Below are 18568 nucleotides of genomic sequence, written 5' to 3' on the forward strand. Positions count from 1 at the left end.
CTTTCGGCACAAATCTGGCAAGCTTCTTGCTCCTGATGGGTTCAGAGAAGACCGTAACATTTTCATACCTATTTCTCACGATCTTTTAATTAAGGTTTTAACAATTTTACATCATTTTACAGTGAACTTGCTACTATTAACAGCAGAGGAACTTTTAAATTTGTTTTAAATTTAAATCACTCTAATCTATAATCCAATAATATGAATATAGTTCTACTCTGCCTATACACTGAAGAGGATGCTACTGCTGAGTTCAGTGACAGGCAGAGTTAGGAAGAATACCCTTCCCAGCTTTCCTGGTAGTTTGATAGCACTGAAAAGGAAAAAGACCTACATCACCAATTAGGTTTCATATAACCAGACTTAAAACCCCCAAAACCCAAGCCACACAACTCTTGCATTAAAAATAAACACATTCTAAAAATATTTGAAGTTTTATTTACTTCATCACATTTGGCAGCCTGTTGTGTTTTGTCTTCCACAAATGGTCTGCGTGGCAAAATTCCCATGAGTGTTTACAGAAACAGAAAAGCCAACTGAATAATTCACAGCTTTGTGGAATTGGATGTTGAGTTAATAACTGAAAATCGCCCCTTTACACATTGAGCTGAGGTGCTGTACTCCCCTCAGTCTGCCTATTCACAGAAGTCTGGAGAAATTTTAATTCCATGGGGCTACACCTCCAGACAACACTAATTTTCAATGTTAAACAAGAAATGCTTGGAGATAGACTGTAGCATAAGAAGCATTTATAGAAATTATATAGTAAATATATGCCAACAACAGCTACATTTCAGAGTATCAGTGTTGATTCCTGTATCACTTACAAACAAGAAACTGAGCCATACCTACATGATTTGTAAGCAAGCTGTACCACTGTCCCTACAGTTGCCATCCTTTTTAGTTGCTTACACAAGAGACAATATAGAGTAAGCTAGTTCCTCTGAGATGATTTAAAAAATAAACAGTTATGTTCACCATCAATCCCATTGCCAAAGCTTAGGACAGAACTTCAACAGCAGCACCAGTCTGAGCTACATTCACTCCTGGTGACAAATACAATAAATATGACAGCAGGAACGTGCCTGCTAAAAAGACCACGTCTTTAAAAAAAGGTACGGCAGTCATTCCAACAGCAGCGTATCTGCCTTCTTCTTTCTAATAACAGTTACTGACCTAGCTTGGGACTGCTCATTTGCACTACATGTAAAGTCAGGTGGGCCTGTGAAATGCAATGTTTATAATACCAACTTAATACAGTTAATATCTTAATACTAGGTCCCAAGTGTAAAAAAAAAAAGGTGTCAACTATAAAATTTCAGAGAAAAGAAACTGGTGAGCATTTGAATGAACAGCCAAGTGTTTCCTGTACTTGGTGTGACTGCTAGAGCTAACATGTGAAATACACAGCTGCAGTGACAGAAAAGGCTCTGTTTTTCCTTTGCCACTCTTCCAGAGACCTGAATTCAAAAGCTGTTCATCCAAAGATGAAAATGCCTATAAATTGAGTTAAAAATCTACCCCCCCCCCCCAATTTCTACTGCCAACCTTCAGTTGTCCATTAATTAGCCGGGAATTGTTTTGTAGCTTTATGACTTTCAAAGCTCCTTTTAAATTTTTCTACTTTCCAGTTCAATTTCTTTCTACAGCATCTTTTCCAAGAAGGAGAAGGGAGGGCAGAAGGGTTGCAAAGTGGTAAATGCATATAAAACTCTCAAATTCTTGAAACGTGTAAGGAATACATATTTGGTTTAGCTCCAACATCTAGAACATCCATCTGTTTTAAAACAAGCAACTGCAAGATTTTCTGATGAAAGTGTGATTTTCATGTTTGCACCCTCTCTTTCAGTAGATATAATATTTCCTATGGTTACGACCTGCACTAAAGATGATGGGAAAGCTGTTATTTCCTCGGGACCATCAGCTCCCCGTACTCCCTGTGACTCAGGGCAGGGGAGGGTACCAGAGCTTCCCCAGCCAGACGCTCAGCAGGGCAAGGAAGACTTGACCTTTTCCTGGCAGTAGGAGCTTCGTGAACTTTTCTCTGCGTTTGGGCTACTGCCAAGTGGCCACACACGTTATTTATGTGCTAGTTTGCCCACGCTAAGTTGCTTGCTTGGGTCAGCGCTGCAGACCACAAGGTGAACGCAGGGAACACTCAATCTGCAAAAACAGAACGAGAGGTTGGAGGAAGACAAGATTTTATTTCTGAAGGTTGGTATGCTTGGGACCTCAAAGCCTAGGAGCGTTCTCATTTTGTACTGCAAATGTGGAAGAGTTTAGTGTAACACAGTAAGTTCTTTGAGCACTGCCTGGTAATGTTACTCTAAATAGCCTGCAATCCGACTGGTCGGAGCAGAGAGTTATTCCTTCCAGGTGCATGCCTGTATAAAAACCTCTGGAGCGTGCATCCGCCCACGGGGAACTTCCAGCGCCCTCTGTCACAGCAGGTACCCACGCAGCTGTCCAGCTAACCTCGTCTGACATGCCTTTGTGTTCTCTGCTAACTAACCAAGGAAATACGTTTGTCTGAATTCTTACATTTCAGGTCAGCTGTGTTAGCCATCGAAATCCGGCTTACCTAACCCCTACTATTTCGCGAGGAGTGACTATCGCTGCTGGTTTTCAGTATTTGGATGCAATTACCTTGTGGACTTAAGTATCTTATAGGTTTACTATAGTGATGTTCCTAGCACTGGCATTTCCTTTATTTCCTAGCATTTATATTCATCTTTTTATATTACTTTTTTTTATTTAGCGCGTGAGAACATGAGAAAATGGCATGAGCTCTACAAAACACAGGTGTTTGTGTATGGTATGAGCGTACGGCTAAGCCCTGTCTCGCAAAGAACACCCTGCAATTGCATTTGCCATGTGAGCAAATGGAATTGGCTTTTGCCCAAATAATTCAGACTAAAACAGACTATGCTGTGTAACTTCGTGCAGAGGTGACAGAAACACATTTCAGCAGAGTTGTGTTTACAGCTGAAGACCCAGTGACACAGTACTGCTCACTAACCTACTTTTTTTTTATTTTGGGCCACGTAGCTAGATTTGAAAAGCTCTTTCCAAGCAATGGATTTTGGAAGTTAAGAGGCACAAAGTTTATTCTTATCGGGGATAAACTGTTACCTTAAGGTTTATCATCATCCTACAATTTACCCTTCAGTGTTTAATTACCTTGTTAATTTTATGTGGCATTGTCAAATAGATATAATTTTGTGAATTATTCTTTCTTCCTTAGGTTCTGAAGAAATCAAATGTGATTTTGAAAGTTGTTTTGTTCACAACAGTTTAAGACTATTAATGAAGTCAATATAGGTTTAAAAACTTTGGAAAGCACAGAATTTAATGATGATTTCCCTTCAGGATCATTTTGCAAAGCAATCAGCTGCTAACATTCAGAAAGAGGCAACATTTTCTAAGAGAACAGTTTTTGGTTCCAATATTATTATATTAAATTAAAATGCTTTTAGAGATATACCATTTTCAGTGACGTATGGATCAGAAAAATGTCAAAATAGTAAGAAATGTCAGTATTTTACAATTCTAGAAGCACAGCAGCAACTTGACCATATTACACATAGGGTATGTAATAATGCAAACACCACCTATTTGGAAATAGCTTACTCGATACTAACCTGTGTCTGTAGTCTTCAGGTACAGTTTGTCATTTAAAATGATAAAATAAAGCTGTGCATCATTAAGGTCAAGATGCTAATATACTTGAATTCTTGAAATTGTAAGACTAAATCTGTCCTGTAGTTTGCAGCTAAAAAAAGCCTTACTTTTTACTCCAGTTTATGAAATATATAATTAATAGTTATGGCAGTAGGCTATATATATTTAAAAAAAACCCAAAACACAAACCAAAAACCAAAACACCTTTCTATTTTGCAAAAACTACACCTATGAAAAGATATTATTATAGCATCTAGAAGCCCCAGCCATAAACCAGAGCCCAGTGTGTTATGTGACATACAAATACAAAGTGCATAATCTTTATCCCCAGTTTACCATCTAAGAACTTGGGCAACTGATGAACTTAAGGACCACACCAGTCTCACCACAGTACCAGTGTAACCACTAGGCATCTTTTAGACCTCCTGATCATTTTAAGAAGGGATTTCATAAAAACAACAAAGCATCTATGTAAATATTTAAGCAGACTCCTCTTTCAGAGGAGCTCAAAGCACAAGAAAGCAGAGCAATTTTTATTTTGAAAATTTAATATAACATGTCTAATTTAATTTAGAATTCAGTTTGTACTGAATGAGTGATAATAGGGTGTGTGTGTATATATATACACATCATGATCAGAGATGCAACTGTATTTACTGCAAGTACTTAACAGTGGATCAACAAATATATATCTGCTAAGCTTGTTTCCAGGCTATTTTGTGGTATGCACTGCTATGCATAGCCAACTGAAATTTTAACCTGTTGCAGTAAGAACTTATCAAGCAAAGAAAAAAAATACAGAAAGATCACTTTCTACCCAAACTGAGAAGTTAAACAGTTTACTCATTAAACAAGCTTTTCTGGTTTTTACATATAAAGGTACTGGACAACGTGAGGTTTCCCCCTGCTTTGAAATTTCAGGCTTGGCCTTTCACTTAAATAGTACAGATTTCATGCTACAGCCGCCTTACCAAATAAAAAAAAAACAAACAACAAACAACCACCAGAAAACCCCAAAACTCACCAACACAAAATCAAACTTTGAAAATGTAGTGCTTTGCATGTTTAAACACGAAATGTTCAGAAGACTGGGTCTTCAAGTAAGCGTTTTCTGGCTGTAGTCATCACTAGGTCTGACATTCTGATTTTTTCATTACACAAGTCTTAATATATTTTCCCAGAGATTTCTTAAAACATTAAAACATGACCAGATTTTATTCTAGCTCAAGATATAAAAAAGAGGCATTGCTGAAAACTGGAAGTATACTTTTGTTTACATGAGATTACATAGAAACCATTGCTGTTGTAAGGAGGCACACTTTCACATGTGAAATGTGAACATGGATGCATTCACTCATATGTCAGGGAATGCTGTAACTGCAGCATGATCTTTAGTCTCTTACCTACTATCATCGTATCTCAAATTATACACAAAAAGTGCATAGCCAGAACTTGTTACTAGCCAGATAGAGACCCTCTGAGTAAAATAAAAATAAAAATTAAAAAAATCTGCAGAAATCAATTTACTTTAAAGCACTCTTTTCTGAAACAGTACAAAATCACTGCCACAACTGAACAAACACAGTGCTAGAGGAGTTAGAACACAAATCTTGTCCTTGTGAATAAACAGAGTAGCAATGAGGAATATATCAGGTATCAGTAAAACTGCAATGGTGTCAATATCATGTGTGCAAATAAACCACCCACACAAGTCAGCAGTCACTCTCCTCCTCAAAAAACTACCTGCAGGCATTGCTGAACCTCCCGGCCGCTACCAAACCTCTCCCCCTTCTGGCCAGGATATCTAGAACAGCTGCCTGCAGTATGATGCAACCCAAATTATACAAGACTTTGCCTGCAGTGCATGTGGCCGGAGAGAGCAAACATATATGCACTCTCAAAAATGAACAGACTAAGGCCAATCATGGATAAAAACATAGCACACTCCAGCCATCATGATCCGTGGGAAGGGTGAACTTGTACAGCCTCTGGCCAAAGCAAATGAACAACCATTTTTTTTTCTCTTTATACAGATATATGTGTGTGTATATATATATATATACACACACACAGGTGCTATCACTGAAGAAAACTCTAGTTAAGCAAAAAGTTTAACTGGCATATTTCTCCCCAGGCAAATTTAGATCCAGTCCTACTTCTGCTTTTACTGCTCATCAGCTGGTATCAAGCGGTTCCTTCTTGTGTCAGGTGTTGCCCTGGACACTGAAGATGGAGTCATTTGTAACACACACAGAGTTCTCCAAAAGAGGTTACCGATCCAAACTTCTCACTGCAATTATTTCCTGACCGCAATCTGCATACTCTGCAGTTCACTACATTTCAGGGTAATTCAATTAGCTGTTCTACAGGAAAAGGCAGAGAAGAGAAGGCAACTGTATATGAGGAGACAAAATCAAGAGTACTGGCTGCAGCAAATTAACCAGTTTTATCGCAGGAATCCCTAGTCCCAAGTTCTTTGGGAAATGGTAAATTACACAGATAAGAAGTCATAGACATTAAAAGGCAGTTTATGTTTCTCAGCTGTTGCTTCAACTGATAGGAGTACCATGCAGGTAGCTTACTTTTCATACTGATGAGTGGCATCCATTTAGCGACATAATGCTAAGATTTTGCATGAATGATAAAATAAAATAAACGTGATAATAAATATGATAAACATGATAAAATAAAAACTGATAGTATTACTGCATTACCAGAAAGTGCTTGCAGCAACTTCCAGTGGAGTAGGGATGTCACCTCTCATCGTGACTTCCTATCCCTTCAACCTGTCATTGAAAAACCTCCAAAACCAAAACCCAACCAAACTACTCACTGTCTTCTCCCAATCATATTTCATACAGAGTGCCCCCAAGCTTTTACAACAGTATTTTCCCCTTTCCATTTCAGCTCTTTTGCCATGATCTCTGCACAGCAGCCACTGTTCCCCAACAAAATTCAAGGAGTAATGGACTGCCAAACTGAGGAAGAAGAAACAGCTGAAGAGCAGTACGACTCTGAAAACTGCACTTGCAGCTCCAAGTGTGCATCATCAACAGCAGAATCTGACTCAGGTTTAATCCAGTTTAAATACTGCAATTACCATGGCATGCTAGCATTTCATACTTTTGCTTTTCTCAGTCTTCAAATAGTAGATATCACAGTGTCACTTTTCCTTTTGATCTCTATTTTTTTCCCCACCATTTCCCCTTATGTTTGTATTTGTTATCAGTCCCAATCTACAAAAAGGACTATGTCCATAATTAAGATGTATGTTTAAGAATGTCTCTGGATTTTATTTAGACATCTAAGAGTTATTTCTCAATTACAATCAGAGATATGATTATAATATGCATTAATTGGGCTGGCACTGTTGAAGCTGTGGTATTCCAAATTTCAACAGGCTAAACTGCTCAAACACCTACCAAGGACTCCAGACAGGCATCAAAATCCATGCAAGCCAGAGCAAAATTTTTCTTTGCAGTTAATTTTGTATCACCTACGCACATCCTGCTAACAGGCTTCCAACAGCAGTACAGCCATTCAGAACAGCGTCCTTGTTTTCAGTGAGATCAGATGGAGCAGTTCAGCAGAGCTCTCCTGAAAAATCTCACCTACAAGCCTGCTTGCTATGATGAGACATGCTAGCACAACTGTAGTACTGACACTTGCTGAACAGCACCATATATGTCAACATAAAGAGTATCTTGCAACCCTGCTTCTGTAGAAGAATGTTAAAAAATAACCACTAAAAAAAGCTAGGTTTTCTTCAATGTAAGATGTAAATCCTAAATCCCTTTTTTGTAAAAAGAAGCTTAATGTTCTAGATCTGTTGGCCCCACAAATGAAATCTACAGCACACGTCCCTACGTGGCATACTCTGGCATAGTATGGAGTACAGCATACCCCAAAATACAAGCTAACTTGGTCCTGAAAGTCTTCTAGCTGTTATTAGCAGAGTTATATATTTGAATTAGTAGATTTTTCTAAAAGGCTCATTTCTATCTGTAAATTGCCCATGCAAACACTCGGAATGGCAGGAAACGACCACTGCTCCTTTCACTCCCTGGCCAGCCAGACCATCCACATCTAGACAGCAACCGTTCTGGAGGCCAATGGCCTGACAGCTTTCCTAGTCCATGTGCCTACGTACTATCTTCACAAAATACTTCTTACCCTTTAACAAGTTGCATATAAACACCTGCATGTAAAAATACAAATCGTGTCTCTTCTCTCACAGATTCACCAGTAACTCTTAAAATACTACAGAACTGGGTTCCTAGAGTTTCCCACTACTTTGATAAAGAGCACTACACATATGTTGGCCACCAGATCGTCATTCAGGAGTCCATAGAACACTTTGGAGCCGTGGTGTGGCCGGGGGTAAGTATGTGATATGGCACCCAGAAAGCTGACATGACAGAAGAGTAAACCATGACAGTGCCACACAAATATTAAGGAAGCTTTCTTAGATGACACTTCAGACAGTGGAGGTTTCCCTATGCAGAACAAAATTGTGAAGTACTTCAGCAGAAAGCTCTGCCTTATGCCAATTTGCCAGTTCACACCAAAAGAACTGCAGCACCTAAGTATTTGTAAATTGGATGCATATTGAAGATATTGAAAAAAATTAAGAAAGCAAACTCAGGAAGAAGTGTTCAGCTTCTTCCATGTTTCCAATCAGTCACTGTTGGGAAGCAAACAATCAGCAGTACAAAAAGGAGTACAAAAGAAGGCGGAAAAAGAAAATTGTGAGAGAATAAAGGAGTTTAAAACAATTAAATATGCTTCTTTTAAAGAATAGGCTGGAACAGTTCCATTGCAGTATGAAAAACCATAGTTGCAAACAGTTGTTCTTCAGTCTTTGCTTCTCCTGCTCTTAAAAACAGAATTATGTGGACTGAGAAAATTGCTTTTGAGGGAAGAGAGGGTCAACTGATAAATACATGGAAATTAGGATTTCAAAATTTTTCAGATCCACATTTATTGAAAAAGCTCACAGAAAATGGCAGACAATTTCAAAACAATAGACAAAAAGAAAGCATATGGGTGGGTGAGACAGTATCTTATTTTGAGATGTCAGATCATCAGTTCTCACGTTAATCAGGTGTCAGAATGCAGATGGTAAAACTTTCCAAGAAAATTGAGAGGTTGCACAAATTGGACTGGTGATTCATTAGCTGTCAGCTTTCCCAGAGCAGGTAGTCAGTGTTGCATTATGAAAAGCACAAGAGTTAAAACAGTAACACAACTCTAAAGAAGAGAAGCAAAAGGGGCAAGTTAGTTTCTTTGGCATCAGTTTATGTTGTTTATAAACAGCTGATTTATGTCCTGTTGATAAGATCTTTACAAAGGTCTGATAAACAATACTTCTCAGTTGTTTTTGGTTTTCTTTTTAAAGTTTATACTATTATCAATAGACAAGCGTTGAGTTGGTAGATACATTTTTAGTATTTCCTTTGCAAAAAAAATATTAAAAAACAAACAAAAAATCAGTTTTCAAAAAAAATCTCTGCTGAAGCCAGAATCTACTTTATGATAGTGATAATAAACCAGAACATTACTTTTTACATACTGTTAAACCTCTTGTTTGCTGTTCTGACTGTATGGTTCACATGTAAACACTGCCTATCTTGAGCTGTCAGAGGACTCACAGTGTATAGAAGTGTGTAGCAAATCCATATCCTATAAACCTAAAACTAAAAATAAGCTGTTTAAAATTTTTATATATATAAAAAACAGGACACATGATAATTCTTTCCATATTACATTTTTATGTTACAGTCTTCAGTGTTTGTCACTGTATAAAAAAAACCCCCTGTATAAAAACTATCTAATGAATTTTTATGCAACTTACCTGTTACCCTCTTATGGATATGTGTTAACTGTTTTAGGCACTGGCTTTATCTCAGTATCTGGAATCAAATCAAGAACAATTCAACCTCAAAGACAAAAAAGTTTTGGAAATTGGTGCTGGAACAGGCTTGGTTTCCATTGTGGCCTGTATCTTAGGTTAGTAAATTCATATTGCCTTTTGGATTTCTTGTGAAATATGCTCTAGATCTGCCACTGTCACTTTAAGGCAATGAAGCAACAGTTGAAGTAAACTTTGTTTGTCACTGCTTTTAAAATGAAAATTATTGTAAAATACTGTTTTGTTAATAAAGTAACTACCTTAGTTATTGATGAGGGGGAAGCTGCAGAAGTTATGTAGATAAAGTTTTTAATTTATATATATGTTTAACTACATACCTATCAATTGAAACAAATTCATGTTTTCTTTAGGAGCTTATGTTACAGCTACTGATTTGCCTGAAGTTCTTGAAAATCTCTCATATAATATTTCAAGAAATACACAGAACAAGAATATGCACAAACCTGAAGTGAGAAAACTGGTATGGGGAGAAGGCCTCAATGAAGACTTCCCTGCATCAACTTACCACTATGATTTCATACTGGCAACTGATGTTGTATACTATCATGCAGCTCTGGACCCCCTGCTAGCAACAATGGTGTATTTTTGTAAGCCAGGAACAGTATTACTATGGGCAAATAAATTCAGATTCAGTACAGACTATGAATTTTTGGAAAAACTTTGCAATATATTTAACACAACCATTCTAGCAGAATTTCCAGAATCGAATGTCAAGCTGCTTAAAGCCACAGTAAGAGAGAATTAAAGAGAAAGCTATTACTAATTTTGATTTAATGGCAGCACCTTACAGTTTGAAATGTCTTGCACCATTACGGTGCACCTTCTGTACATTCATGTTTGTAAAGGTGCAGTTGTATCTGAGGTTCGCATTACAAATTATAAAAAAACTGGCAAGACAAATGATATAGCAGTTTGTCTCTGGTTGATACACATGACCTGTTCAAACAGACCAATTTCACTCCACTGAAGGAACAATGTTAGTAGTAATAGTAAAAAGGCTTTAACAGAAAGCATTGATCTTCTGGGCTGCACTGAACTTGTGTTTGTAAGGTGTTTTCTTTCAGCAAGTTTCATTTATATACTCTCTCAGAAAGCAATACAATTTTCAGCTTCATTATTTGTTTTTATTAATTATAAAATAATCTTTTAAAGTATCAGAGTGCACATGGTGTTTTTTGATCTTCAACTTTGCACATTTATTCTGCTGTGTTTTACATTTTTAACATTATTAAACATATATGTATAGCTTTACAATACCTGATCAAGATTTAACTGTCTGGCACTTTTATACATGTATCAGCCTGTCCTGATACTCAATTTCACATGGATTTTTGAGTTTGCCTGAAATCACTCCAAAATGAAGATTTACAAGAGCACCTATGCATCAGCAATTCTGAGTTACACACTGTAACAGTTTGAGAGGTTGAATTTTTCTTAAAAAAAATTAAATGTAAACTCTTGCAAACAATACAGGTAATGATGTCCCATTACTTTAGTCTAATAAATAAGATTTTAGCTACTCTTGAAGTAGCTTTAAGGCCTTCATACAATTGAAATTAAGATCAAACATGTTAAAATTCAGTTTACTGTAAAAAATACAGAGCTTTTACAGGTTTGCAGTTAAAAGTAACAGTTAAGAACCTAACATGCATGCAGTAAGCCTTTCCAGCCTAATTCCAAATCCTTGGTGTTGGCAGTTCTGGCACATCCATTGCCAGCAATGGGATGCACAATAAGGAAACTCCCTGATGACAGGAGTTAGGTTAACAGGTATTAAGCTGTACCCAGGTGCCTTTACTGATAAATACACACAATTTAATAATCAGCATTCAGTAATGAAAACATGCGTTCCAATAAAAAGTCAAACTTATCTTTTCATATCCTGTCCCATATAAAATCACTTTAAGTTCACAATTTTGGTTTTCTAGAATACACAATAATCAGGTGGATACATGACAGGAAGCCAATTTTCAGTGAAAGTTGCACAATGAGTCCATCCAAGCAACTTCATTAGCTGAAGGAAAAAAGCAAACATTAAAAAAAAAATGAGAAGCTCTAGGGTCTTATTCTTTTAAAAATCTAAATCCTTCCAACAAACACTGCATTGATATTAACATCTTGTTAAAGACGTCTATTATCAGAAAGATAACAGGTTGGAAAACTGGTCATTTTTGTATTATTTAGTCCTGAAAGGGGAAAAAAGAAAACCATTCTATATGATCTACCATCTTTCAACTCAATGCACAAAAATTTTGTCCTAGGAGTTACAGTAATTCACATTAATTCTCCACCTAGCAATAACTACTAGCAATAACTGTGATAGTAAAAATAACAGTGGTTAAACAGCAACATAATGAGATTTTAAATATGCAGAAGATCTTTGGCTAAGTTGTCTCTATTTTCTTTATGCCCCAAAGTTCGTTCCAGAAAGTAAATCTGCTAAAAAGTGACAGTAACTCACAAACTAGCTATTCTAAAAAAGAAAGAAGAAATCACTATTAAAAATGGAGGCCAATCCACAAAAGCCTGGAAAAAGTTAAAATGTTAAGTTTAGTGAGTTCTACAATGTAAAAAGTATGAAAAATTCAAAAAGACAAATCTTACTTTTAAAAGCTTACTCAGCATGAACACAGACCATTACTTTACCAAATACACCTTACCTGAATGCAGTTTTTCAAGTTGTCCTTTGTTGGCTTCTCTTCTGCAAGTTTTGTGGCAAACTTGAGACCTCTCCCATACATTTTATGTACCAATGCGTGCTTATAGGCAAAAGTCAAAACCTACAATGCAAAACCAAAAACAAATTAGATATTTTAATATTTTAATCTTAAGAGGCTTAACAAGTAATAGCAGATTCTGTTCAGGTAGCAGAAGTGATTTAACCAAGTAAAACATTTACACAAGATAGCTTGCATTTTTCTTCACAGTAAAACAGATGATTCACAGTAGTAGTTATAAACATGAACTTCCTAGAGACTATTTCTTATTTCATGAACATATTTGACTTCAAAACATCTTATGTAACACAGATGTCACTATTCTAATTTTTTATTCATCACATTTCTAGCTTCTTTGGATTTTCATTCTCTAGAGGCAACTGTATGGTATATAACAAAAAATAAATAAAAAAAATCAAGAACCAGGCAGGTGTATCTTTGACCCACAGAAACAAAGACCCAACTGAGAGTTTTGATTCCTAGGAAGTCACAAACTTACTGCAGAAACAAGTATGAACATACACAGTGAATGATATATATACACACACATATATACAGAGAAATGCACGTAATTATAAACAAGCAATGAAGACAGGTAAGCATGAAGACAAGCCTCAGGTTTTGGGTCAACTCCTCACTACTGGTAATTTATTAAGAAGAGATTATAACAAAAAGCTTCCTCTTGATAATACTAATTCTAAAGAGACAGCTTACAATACTTGTCAATGCTATAACTAACAAGCACAAATGAATGTGTGTACTTAAGAGCTAGTGTAAAATAAATCAGATTCTTAACACCCAAACACTGACAGCATTCAGGGTGTCGCAAGACAGTTCATACTATTTCACCAGTTACAACACTAAGAATCAGTGCAATCAAGACACTGTTTCATATATTCCCTTTGGAACACTTGTAGTAAATAGCTTTTTAAAAATTTTTTACTGAAGAGTGACATAGCAAAGTTGGTGAATATGTTGGCGTTTCTGTTGTTGGCAAAGTTTATGAAATCTTGTATTAGAGTTTGCTATTCATTTCCCCTCACTCATTTAATCTTTTTCCTGTTCTCTGACTCCTCCAACAAAAGTGACGTTTTCCCAGTGTCCACTTCAAATATCCTATTAAGAAAAGCTAACAAAAACACTTCAAGGATGCTCAGAAATAAGTATTTTGCATTACAGTCAAACAAAAAAAATCTTAAGAATATAAACATTAAGGAATCAGAGATCTGAATCCTGCAAGGACTGAAGAACCTGCCTAATTTTAGCTGCCTGAACACTTCCATTGAATGTTAATCACACGCACAAGTCTTTGCAGGATCAATACTTAAAAGGTTGAGATAAAAAAAAAGAAATAACAAGCTTAATTATCAAGCAAGTAAAGGTGTAATTTTGAAGCTCTAAAGTATATGCCAAGGACTCAGAGTTGCTCTTTCTTCTTCTGTCTTCAAGTACGTATTTTGTTATGTTGAAGTATTCACTTAAGCTGTTGTAGCTTAAAACACACACATATACGCAACAATGAGCATACAGCACCATTCACATATAGATTTTCCAAATATTGCTATTGGAAAAATACTTTGCATGCTGCATTCTCAATCCAATTATTTTGGATATTTTCCTAAAGCAAAACACATTAGCAAACACTTCTGAATAACTGCTCAGTGGATCCATTAGCAGATTTAGTTGGTTAAACTAAACTTAAAAAAAAAAAACTCCTTCTGTATAAGATGATAGAACCAGAAAACCAAACCAAACGAAAAAAAAATCAAATGAAAAATGCATTGGAGCTTTCAGCAAATATAACATATCGGAGGCTAACCAGAAATAATGTCACTGCTCTATTAAGAAAGCTCTTACCTGACCCTGTAAGTTTTGAATGGCTATTGAACATCAGTGATAAAGGCAGGAGGAAAGCCACTTGACAGCATTTCTTTCGTAACAGGGCTTCCTAGAGTTTTTGTGGCAAGAAAACAAAGCATTTTACGAAACACCCTTGCTCTGGCCAAATAAAAGTTTGGGTATTTCTAAATGAGAAAAAAGTTCTCTGCTGGATCAAAAGGTTGAAAACAATGCTCCAAGAGCTCTCGATAAAAGAGTCTTAGCAGTTGGAAAAAAACCCCAATCAACGATATACAAGTTAAGTAAAACTACTAAAAGTTCATTAGCACTACAGAAGTTAAGAATAATGCATGAGATGCTTTAAAATCAGAATAGGTTTACAAACAAAAAATGTTAGATAAGAAATAATACTTTATAACTCGTACACATATTGGTCAAATTAAGCCTTATAATTAAAATATTGCAAGCTTTACAAGATCACAGAAGTGAAGATTATGATTCCTTGATATGTGTAAACAAAATGTAAACTGGCGTGCTATTAAGATGCAACAGAGAAAACAGCTATCTGAATGTATAACAGCAGCAAATAAACCAATTTGTAGTATCTAAAAGCAGTTGCTAGATGAAAGAATAGGAATGAATTCTAAGTATTTGATATTATTTCATAATGTCAATAAATATAATTAAGGCTAGCTTTTACAGAACAAGTGATATGGTCCAGAAATTGGCCAAAGAGTGATAAACAACGGGTAATAAGAAAGGCAGTGCATACTTCTATGATACTGGGGGAGAAATCACTGTTAGATACTTTATTCCCCAAGCTAATGGCCTGTAATACTAAGTGTGCTAAGAGCTAGACCCATGAAAGTGACTGGATGTCCATCTCCTAATTAGCTGCCTAACTTGCCATTGCCTACATAAAGGTGCATATTTAGGACAGTAAAATGCTGAAACAATCTCTCCCAAGACATTTCCAGGGCTAAAGTATTTAAAAGCCTGAAAACACTCTTTAAAAAAGAACACTTTTTAAATCCAACAACACTAAACTACCTAATAAAACTTTTCTAGTATCCTAATACGTATGAAAAGGAAAACAGACTTGTATAATCAGTTACTTCATTTTTTTTTTTTAAACAGTTGATAAAAATGTATGTACATTTACAAATAATTAAAATACTAGGTTAAGCGGTATAATCTGTCGCTAGGTTAAGCGAGATAACACGCTTCAACTACTTGTAAGAACACTGAAGTTCTAATGCTTATAATTACCAGCAAACAAGTTTTTTCAGGTTCATATTAATCTATGGTAATAAACTAAGGTTTCTTAGCTATGTTTGTTGACTCCTCTCTGCTCTATCACCTGGCCTATTACAAATAAAAGCAATATTCATACAAAAAAATTGACTTGTATTTTCAAGAGGGAATCAAGGGAATCAAGTATCCAGCAACAAGTTTTTGCAGTGACTGAATACTATCAGCTGGAAGAGACAGCTGCATCTGACAGTGCAGACAGTAACATGAAAAACAATCCAGGCTTAAGATGTTTAAAGGACAAGATGGAAAGGTCTGGGCCTTTTATTAGTTTTTAAACATATATTTAAACATGACCTTTGCTTATTCCCAACAGCTAATTTAAAGGTTGAGGGGCATGAAATTCTACATATGAGTCATTCCCAGTAACAGGCAACATCCTACCACATTCCTGTAGCAGTTTTGTTTGAAACTGTGGATTTTGGCCTACAAATTTTAAAGCTATGTTCTAGGTAAAAGAAAAATTGCACAACTTATATTCCATTACTAAAAACCCTAAAGCACTATCACAAATGTGTTTGCATAATCAAACAAATACTTGCTGCACAGAGCTGTCTCAACTGGAGTTTGAAACACTTGTGTACACAAGGGACATATTTTCTTTCATGCTTCATTTAAAATAAACCTTTAGAGACAAGTGATCTAACTAGAACAGCTGAAAGTGCGAATAATGCACTTAGTATCAAAAGTCAGCACCAGCTTCCCTACATACTTGCTACAATATAGGGACAAGCACAATACTTCAATGGAACACAGGCAATTCAAAGGAACTAATGAATGCCCTGTGGCAACACAGGCACTACACCTGCAGAGGAGAGGCGAAACAAGTGATAGTACTTGGTTTACTAGAGGGTGACCAGAAACACAGAGAAAAGAGATGATGTTCCTGATTCATCTTTAAAAACAGCATAGAGGAAAACATGGTCTCTCTTTGTTTTCAAACATTTATGTAGCCTTTTAATTACTGACATCTGGATGAACTGTGACTTTTAGGAAGCTTAGAAGTAAAAACACTTAGAGCAATGTTTCTATCTAAGGCCATATATATACTTGAATGATCAGTGCAGTATTTAAGTACCTTATTTCCATCCTTTCTCACCCAATTGTTCCATCTTTCAAGTGCCAATGCCACAAAGCCACGTCCACATACAGAAGAGCTCCACATTTCCTTTTCCAACATAGTGCTTTAGAATAAGCTGGCTGCCTCTTGAGGACTCTCATTTGAGGGACATTCACACAAGGTCTATCCCTGATCCTACATCACCACTCCATTCTACCCTTCCTCCTTCCAAACCTCATCTATTCCCCAAACGGCAAATGAGTCATGCAAGGTTAGGTGATAGAGCCAAGTCACAACACTTCATTTCATCAGTCCGGTCTAAGCCAGTCCAGAGTAGCATCACAGAAAGGCCGTTAAAGCCATAATTTCTTGTTTTCTACCAAGGTGAATTTTGCCAAGCCCACATCAGCTGGACTGAAGAACATAATGCTTTTGCCCTTACCCTAGCAAAAATACTTGCTTCTTAGAATCTGCTTTGGAGCCTTAAACATTACTTTACAAAGTTAAGTCCTCAACATTATTCCTAAACTCCCCATCTCAAAGGAAGAAAGCTACATGAATAGTACAGTTCCCCTTAAATGGTCAAAACCCCACATTTTCCTCTAACAGTCTGTAAAATAAAATTATTTGCACTAAGCTATTTGTTTTTAAAATAGCAAAATATTACAGACGTACAACAGCATATTACATGCAACACTGGGGTAGAGATTTACACAACTGTTTCTTCCAAATAGACAGAAGAAGCTGCAAAAGAGGAAGACCAAAGGCCACTGCGGATATTTAAAACATTCTATTGGCCCATCTCTAGGGCAGAAGACAGTTTTATTCAAACAGGAAGCCAAGAGAGCTTTAAGCACAATCCCACTTACAAAACTTGTCAGCCATTATAAATAAAAATGAATGAATACGGATCAGACAGCTTGAACATAAGATGCAGTTTGGCAGAGGTGGGTGGAATGAAGGAACTGTAAAGTATTAAGCTAATTTTTGAAGAAAAGCTACAGCCCATGACACACGTTTACAACAAAGACAATAGGAATATAACTGTAAATTTTTTTCTTATGCTTTTTTGTGTCAGGCCATATCATAATTACGTAAGTCTTAGTCATTAATAGTGACCCTTAAAAAAAACCTAAGGAAAGCATAACCGGATCCTCATCATATGTTTATGATCTTGAATGACCAAAGAACATTCTGTCATTGGCTGGAAACTGTAGTGCTAACAACTGAAACAGCTGGTCTGAACAGTGTAATTGTTAACTACAGCCAGTTCCTAAGAAAACTACTAGATGGACATGACACCTGTTAGTAAAGGAAATGAAAGAATATGAACAGCAGCAAGCATTAAACTTCTAGGAAGCAATAAAGGAACAACAAAAAAGAAGTTTTTTCTCAGTTGAAAATAACTCCCTTCACCCTAGCCCTAATCCTTTTCTCCAAATCTGTTATCAGGGAAAATCATTAGAGTGCTCTACTATCTCCTTTCAAAGTAAAATTCTCAATCCCATCAAGACCCAAGTCACATTATTCTCACTCCTCATCCCTTTCAAAGAGCTTCCAGAAAAAGAAAACCTCAAAGTACAAAAGTGAACAATTAAGTCTCAGTTCCAATAATCATATGAAAGCTTTGAGTAGCAGCATGTATTTCTTTCCCTTCAAACTTTTTTTTAACTTATCTATAGGTACTGCTGGGATTAGAATTACTGAACAGTACCATGGGAGAGATGAGAGGATACATCCATCATGTGATCTTCAGACACATTAAATTAATAGCTAGCAAAACTAACACTACGTTATTACTGACCAGCATACATGCTCCTAGATCACAGAAAGCATGAAGAAAACCACCACAGAAACAAGTGAGCTACATAAATTACTTGCCAAGCAGTCACTGAACCACAAAATGGTTGAAGGCGGAAGGGAGCTCTGGAGATCTCTAGTCCAACCCCCCTGCTAAAAGCGGGGCCACCTATAGCAGGTTGCCCTGGATCACATCTGATTAAGTTTTGACTACCTCCAGGGACTGAG

General features: G+C 36.4%; 2 protein-coding genes across 6 annotated transcripts in view; one reads left to right on the top strand and one right to left on the bottom strand.

Moving 5' to 3' along the window:
• Positions 1–2318: 2318 nt before the first annotated feature.
• Positions 2319–10358, top strand: METTL21C (methyltransferase 21C, AARS1 lysine). The gene is given in 6 exon segments (XM_072849926.1): positions 2319–2450; positions 3245–3282; positions 6589–6752; positions 7919–8061; positions 9573–9690; positions 9964–10358. Coding segments are annotated over 6 exon segments (990 nt in total).
• Positions 8640–18568, bottom strand: part of TPP2 (tripeptidyl peptidase 2) — a 57641-nt gene continuing 47712 nt past the window's right edge. For 2 of the 5 annotated variants that reach the window (XM_072849924.1, XM_072849925.1), the window contains 2 exons: positions 12274–12393; positions 8640–11627 (listed from right to left, as the gene is read on the bottom strand). In XM_072849924.1, the coding sequence (XP_072706025.1) occupies positions 11538–11627; positions 12274–12393 (210 nt within the window). In that variant the 3' untranslated portion in view covers positions 8640–11537. The remainder of the gene's footprint in view (positions 11628–12273; positions 12394–18568) is intronic. The other 3 variants (XR_012040390.1, XR_012040389.1, XR_012040388.1) reach the window with 3 other exon arrangements.

Source organism: Ciconia boyciana, chromosome 1 (assembly GCF_034638445.1).
Source record: "Ciconia boyciana chromosome 1, ASM3463844v1, whole genome shotgun sequence".
In the NCBI taxonomy this organism is placed as follows: Eukaryota; Metazoa; Chordata; class Aves; order Ciconiiformes; family Ciconiidae; genus Ciconia; species Ciconia boyciana.